General features: G+C 34.5%; 1 protein-coding gene across 1 annotated transcript in view; it reads right to left on the bottom strand.

The window, feature by feature from the left end:
- LOC117167504 overlaps nt 1-7,618 on the bottom strand; it is a 23,596-nt gene that overhangs the window by 5,107 nt on the left and 10,871 nt on the right. Inside the window, exons 2-4 of the mRNA XM_033352499.1 lie at nt 3,773-4,647; nt 3,266-3,439; nt 2,997-3,161 (exon numbers count right to left, since the gene is read on the bottom strand). Coding sequence (XP_033208390.1) covers nt 2,997-3,161; nt 3,266-3,439; nt 3,773-3,907 — 474 coding nt within the window. The 5' untranslated portion in view covers nt 3,908-4,647. The remainder of the gene's footprint in view (nt 1-2,996; nt 3,162-3,265; nt 3,440-3,772; nt 4,648-7,618) is intronic.

Below are 7,618 nucleotides of genomic sequence, written 5' to 3'. Positions count from 1 at the left end.
AGGCCATCTGCAACAGTGGTCTTGCTTTAGCAAGTGATATGTTTTCTCGAGTATTTTGCTCTTTTTGATACAGAGCTTTAAGCCCCCCCCCCTTTGAGTAGAAACTATACCTGATTACTTCAATACTTAAGCATTTTATGAGCATATTCCGGACGCATATTCACCCAACGTTGGAGTTTGCGACAGTCACCTTTGAATTCTTTCTTAGAACTACTATCTGCTACTTTACAGGTTTTTAGTCGCTTGCTTAATGATGGGCAACAAAGTTTTTTAGAATGCGACAGGTGTTTAATAAAACCACCTCCTGAGCTGCTAACAATACCCTAGTGACTCTTTTATATTCAAGACGCTTATTGCATGGCCTGTGACATTGCCTGTAGCCGAAATCATAATGCGATGTATAGATGCATGATTTGCAGTACTTTATATGGTCCTTACTTCATGCCTTAAGTCGCTATGATTGTGGATCTTGGTTGTATACGTTGACTACAAATTTCGATCAAGTAGACAAGCAATGTCAATGATGTAGACTCTTGCACTTTTTTTCTCGCATCACTATGTCAGGTCAATAGGCCGGGATGTAAGATACAGCTTGGATGGTAACATGCCAATTTTAAATTTATTCTGTGCTTTCTAAAACCGGCATCGGGATTTATCCATAAAAAAGCATCCATTCTCTCAAGAGTCCTAGGTTAAGGGCAAGTGGTTGACGTGTAATACCTGCTAAATTATTATATCTGTGCGTATATTCTTTCTGATCCATTACGCGAAAGCCATCAATAATGTTCTCGATGGATTTGTTGGTGTTTTCGCATAATCGGCACCGGTTATCCACGTCCGTGAATAGCTCTGTGCCTCCATTGTATTTCTAATTCCTGTCTGGATTCTCCTCTGATATTCAAGGCCCCATTTACAACTCCCCTGGTTCCTATATGTCGTGGTAGAACTACCCTTTCAAATGATACATTTTTTTTGTATTCGGTGTTTCATTATTTCTACGTGGACGTTTCGGTTTAGTTTTTCAAGGCCGTTGTTAGATCACTTGATGAGCCCAAAGGAGTATGTGAGGACAAGGATGGCATATGTGTAATTTTTCTGATTTTGTTTGATGAAGTAAGAAAACTCTTCATTATTAATCTGAGTCTCGTTGCAAAGGCAGCCATTAGGTTTGTCTTAACTATCGTATGCCGAATACCCTTAGATTCAAGGATAAACATATATTTATATGATTTGTCCGGAGCTATTGCTTGATGTCATTTTCGTACTTGTTCTCTAAATCTTCGGTCCCTAAATCCCCTCTTATTAAATGCACTGTTCTGCATTTATCTAGTCAGAACTCCATGTGGATATCATTGGGAAACTGCTTTGTGGGATCGATCACTTGATGATTATTCTCATTACTATGAATTGTGTACCTACGAGACATGCTGTTCAATGGTTTTCTCAATGGGTTCAACGCTAAACAGAATCATAGTCCACTGAAGGAGTCTCCTAATCATGCAGCACCTAAGAAAACGGTTGCTTGTAGTAAATGTATGCCATGTGTAACGTCCTTTTATGCTCACAAGCTTGAGTCGTGGCAACAACGTCTATAGTGACTAGATCTGTACAACTGCATGAGTTTTTACAACATCATTTTTGTTCTTTTGTAAGGATGTCGTTTTCGTCGCAATGAGAATATAGCTTATCTACAATGATAGCTGTTATGTAGGGGTTTAATGATCTTCTATAAACCTTGCCAACGCAAGATGCACACTCATCAGGTACTTTTACAAGAAGTGGTGCGCCATGTCTGGACCTCGAGCTTTCCAGTTCCTGGACCTTTTCAAGGCTGCTGAAACATCTAAAGCTTTCATGTTTTTCAGCTGCACTGTACTACGTTTCTTCTTCGACGCAGTCTGGTAGTGAGAACATCAAGTCTCTGCCGTTGGCAATCTGTAATGTCCTTCAATATTGCTGGTTTTAATGACTCGATGTGCCGAGGGTGGATGATTTTAGTAACATGGTTCATCAGCCTTCTGGTTGTATTTCCTTTTTTATATTGAGTTAATCGTCTAATGGTTGCTACAGGTGCACAGTTGGTTCCACATATCTGAACTCTAGTAAAACATGACCAAAATTTTTTCAAGGTGCTATAGTTTTTCTGGGATTTCCCGGTCCAAATCATCGTTATTAATATGTGGATGTGATTCTAATGAGCCGGTGCATAATGTTTATTATCCCTAGCATCTATGCCTTCAGCTTTATTTAAGTCTTCGTTGTCCACATTTTTCAAGGGGAGTTCATCAATAGGAAGCTGCTGGTCCGCTTCCATTTTGATAGCAGCTATTTAAACAGTCGAAAGCAATCTGCTTGCAGATATTGGTGCGTTTCGATCTGGTAGATTCTGCTCATTTTTTGTGTGGCCAGCTCTGGGTATTTAAGTAGGAAGAGTCTACGATGTTCTTTTCTCACACTTTGCCCAAAATCCTCTGCTAAAGAATAAAGGCACATAATATCTCTGTTTATATGGTATATTCATTATGGTCGCTTTTTTGGTCGCAAAACGTCTGGTTCTTCCTCTGGTTGTATAAGGGTGTATAATTTTTGAAACACGATTCCAACTTGTTTGAAAATTTTCCTTTGCACGGCTAGAAATCAACCCGGTTTTGATTAAAAAGTTACAACTGCACTTAATAAAATATCAAATACATCCTTCTTTCCTCAAAATTCATACCAATTTTGTTCTAAATTTATCTTTTTTATTTAAAAACCCCATCCATTGAATTTAACAATCATGTTCAGTGTTGAAAATTAATTAATTAAGAAAATAATTAAATCAATTTTTTTAGGTAATTATATTTTCGTACACGGAACTACTTTTATACCCAGCTTCTGCAGTTATTTTTGGTTAGTTGTAATATATTTTAATTAATTATATTAATTATTTGATTTATTAAGTATTATCGGGTAAGAAAGTCTTTATTATTATAGTAAAAAGATTCTTAAGACAGTACCCTAGTAATGGATCCAGAAGTTACACGCACTTTCACGGTCATTATTCGATCGAAAAAATTCAGTCCTACATTCTTCATAACGTGACTATCGGGTATATAAGCGACCGGGCTAAACGATGTGACTTCTGTAGGAAATTTCCCATGATAGTCGAAGGTGACTTTTATCTGCAATAAAAATTTGATAGAGTCAATTTAGATGTCGATCATTTATCGATTTAATTTGATGAAATACAATTTCAATAAAAAATTGAACACTATTTTTGCATTACCTGAAGAAGTTCTTCATTGACTTCGTCTACAGGACTCGTCCATTCGACCTCAATATCATCTGAAGTCTTATCGACACCCCTATTCGGTAAATCATATGACCTAATAAAACGATTAGTTTTCGGATTCGGATGATTGTAGAAATAGGTTCTGTGGACATCAACTGTGAATGCTGTCTGAAAAAGTAAAAAACCTTTATTATACAGTCAATTTTTATCTGATTAAAGAAATAATGCTTGAAACTCGAAAAGATAGGTAGCTTTAAAATTATACGCGTTAAAAAATGCCAAACTATTCTTCTTTTTTCGATATGCATAATACTATACTATTATATTTTTCTTAAAAACTGTACTCGGGTGCACCCGGTTTTTTTATCATAATTGCGGTCTAAGTCAATTAATCGATGTCATGAGGATGTTATAATTAAATTTAATACAATGCTTGAAACCTTCTGCGATGATGTAGGTATACAATTAGGAGCATGGTGTAATTTAGAGTTCATCTCTTACCGCTCCCATACTGAAACAGCAGCCGATAGCGTTGGAGGTGACAAAAATCACTTCTGGATGCGTTCTTAGAGTTACCATCTGCCACTTCGTGGGTTTTAGCCGCTTAGTTCCTGAAGAAAATTCACATTTCTCCATATGGTCGTTACTTCATGCCTTAACTCGCTATACTTATGGATCTTGGTTGTATGGGTTTTCTTCAAATTTCGCTAAAGTTGGAAAGCAGTTGCGATGATTTGGTTTCGTACACACTTTTTTATCGCATTGCAATGTCAGTTCGATTGTTTCTTATGTAATAAACTGTCTGGATAGTAACATTCCAATATAAGATATAATTTTTACTTTTTAAAGGGGACGTTGGAATGTGTCTATAGAGAGGAATTCCTTCTGCTAAGAGTTCTAGGGTTAAGTCAAGTTATTGATGTATAATACCCGCCACATCCTTGTTGTGCACCATGTACACAACTGCACAGTATACAAAGATTTGTACCTTAAACCCAGTTGGTGCTGCATTTAAACGTGTAGGTAAAACCTTGCTGTAGAGGTGTTCTATTAATCCATGCAGATCATTTGTGATGTTCGTCAGTGGAAGAGAATGCTTCTGTGTTGCGTCTAAATGTCTGATCTCTAATAAATCATGTTCAAAATTCCTTTCAAGGTTCTTCACGTTTTTTGGGTTTTGCTGTTCACATCATCGTTATTAATATCCGGATGTGGTACTTGTAGATTCGGTACTTTATGTTCACTGTGTTCGCTCCTTACAATTTTCCCACTTTTCTTTCATATAGTGTGTTTATTTTAATAGCCTTCTTGGTTGCCGATCCTCTTCGTCTGCCTCTGGTTGTATGGCCCATCTACCTCTGGAGAATATGGCGGTGCTGGACCATTAAGTTAAAGAGAAAAATTAATTGCCCCTGCCTAAACATGTAACGCGGCTTTCTCTAACTTATTAAAAAATTTTCCACTTTGAACGCTTTAAATTTTTTAATTCTTTCAGTCTCAATTTTGAAATTCTTTAGATTGAAAATATCAGCTTAAGAATGAAAATCTAAAATTGGACATTTTTAAATGGAAAGACTTTCGAATTACGCGTTGTAAATTAAATAGCATTATAATTAAAAAAGATAACAGTTCAACTCATTATTTTAAAAGCTGTTAAAATCGAACTTTTAGACAGATTTTTTTCTAAATATTTATAAATTCCCTAGTAATAAAATAAATTATGTAAAATAGACTGTGTTCAGGCACATGATTTCACTTCGTCTGAAAGCTTAAGTGTCGTCTCGAAAGATAAACGCTTCCTCTTGTTTTCCTATGACATTTTCGTAATGCCTGATGGTTACACCTGGTTGCGGGACAAATAACCTAAGCACTGAGTGTCTAAAAGCGAACTGAAGCAAATGCAGCCCCCAAACTTGGGAACTTTGTAAACTGCGCTTGCGTCGCGCCGACCAGGCGTCGACAACCTGATTGTTCACTGATTGCGCGCTGAGTTTGAATTATATGAATATTCAGATTTAATATTTATGAGTAATAATGATTGGAAAAGGCATCAAAAATAATTTCTTAATCCTAAATTATAATGTTAGAGTAATCGATCAAAAAATAATGCGATTTCCATGCAAAAAAATGATTAATTCCGATGTTAGGAAAAAGAAGATTTTTTCTTTGATTTAGCATTCAAATGTTTAAAAATGTTAATAAAAAGGTAATAAGAAGTTTTAGTTTTAAGTAAAAAATATTATTTTTAATAGTATAAATATGATTTGATTATTTGTATACAATATTATATATTTTATAATATTTATAAAATAATTGATTAGTGACAGTATACATAACAGAAAATTTGTTTAAATTTCTAGAATTTAGAGAACAAACTAAAAATGTTATTTATATATTTAGCGAATATTGTGTCACTGTCTTGTTATCCAGGTCTTCTTCAAGTTATTAAAAATTGTATGATATAACATTTATCAGTGCAGCAATTAGTTGTTCTTAATTCATTTTTGGTAATTTTAGTAATTTTATTTTAAGTGACATTGTCGGCAATAAACAAAATTTTAATTTTAAGACTCGACAGAGACGAGATTAATCATTGGGAATGATTTACTTCTCTGAACTCAGAATTCAAAACCTCTTTTTCATTATAATTGAATTATTTATTATAGATATTAAATCTGAATATTTATATAATTTGAATTCAGCGCGCAAACAGTGACCAATCGGGTTGTCAGTGCCTGGTCGGCGCGACGCAAGCGCAGTGTAAAAAGTTCCCAAGATGCAAATGGCATGCGATATTTTTGCCGCTGACTGAAAATGGCTGAAGCAAACCATACGATTAACCGCCTAAGATACTGCCCGGTTTTTTGATACACTACCCATACAAGTGTTGGGGTAGAAAATTCCACCTGTCCCCACTTAGGGAGGGGTCGTAATCCTGATCTATAAATTTGTGAATTAAGTACTATTAGATAGGCGAAAATGTTCCCAGAACATGGAGACAATTAAAGAACATGAGTTTTAAAGTTTGGGCAGTTAGGAAATATTGCCTCAGATTTATATTGAAACGCGTCGTTGGAAATATAAAATCATAAATACACGCATTACTGGTAGAGTACACCAATTGTTTTTTTATTAACTTTATCAGTTCAACCGAAATAATTTATTTTAATTATTTCACTTTAAAACTCAATTTTAATTTTAAAAACCATGAGTATTTCTTTGAAACATATTTTCTCACCGGTAAATCGTGAAAATTTATTGTCTCCCGGAATAAATGATAAAGGCGAAAAATTTCTTTAATAATGTTTCAAACTTCAAATATTTGGGGATTCTTTCAACAATTTTCATTTGTTAAAAGAATTTATCCCAGTAAATCGTGGAATATTTTTTTGCCTGAACTCAATGACAAAATAAACGAATGTGGCAAGTAATGTTTTTTTAATAATATTTTTTAATTGTTATAACACATTTTATATTTTCAAAACAGTCTGTCTACGAGGAAATCGCAAAAAGTTATTATTTTCTGACATTCATTTCGCAGGTAATGAATGTTGTTAGTAATATTGTCTTTAAAACCCAGGTTGCAACCATTTAGACATATAATATCACTTGCTTCTTTCTACAGGGAATCTCTAGGGAATTGGAGTTGATAAAATGAATAATGTTCCAACATTTAAGGTAAAAGTTCTGAAATAGGGAAATACTGACTAATAAGCCAGACAGTGTAAAAAAAGAAAGAGTTTTCTGCGCTTTGGCTATAAAATGGTGCAAGTAAATTACTATTCATTGTTCAAATAGATAAAAAACTGTTTTCTAAGATTAGTATCACATAGACGAACAAAAACTGTTTGAATAATTGTAAGATTTCTTTTACACAAAACATCATTCACAGCATTTATGAACCGCGTTATTGATTCCAGAAAGTAATAAGTAGTTACCGTGCAGAAATTCCAATATAGATCTGTTCGGGGCCAGATCGGGCAGAATCTGGCCCGAATCGGGCTATCTAGATGGGGCCAGGCTCAGAATCATACGCGATACCCGATCAAGGCCTAAGCGCAGCGCTTAGAGATAATCCGGTCTGGCCCCGATTGGGGCCACATCAATTTACTTTTATTATTCTTAATTAAAAGGTATTCTTGAATAAAATGATATCAAAATAGTTTATATCACCTCCTAAACTGATATTTAAGAATATAAACTGAAGTTGCTTTTAATTTCTATATTGAACTTAATTTAAAAAAGTTATTCTGAAATAAGCGGGTTATAATATTGCACTGGCTCTTTTATGACATCGTTGTTAATTTAATTTGTTTTCACATTCACGACATCAAATATTACTCCTGA

Source organism: Belonocnema kinseyi, chromosome 2 (assembly GCF_010883055.1).
Source record: "Belonocnema kinseyi isolate 2016_QV_RU_SX_M_011 chromosome 2, B_treatae_v1, whole genome shotgun sequence".
NCBI classification, from domain to species: Eukaryota; Metazoa; Arthropoda; class Insecta; order Hymenoptera; family Cynipidae; genus Belonocnema; species Belonocnema kinseyi.
Note: the sequence above shows the minus strand (reverse complement) of the source record. Positions and strands in the feature narration are given on the sequence as shown.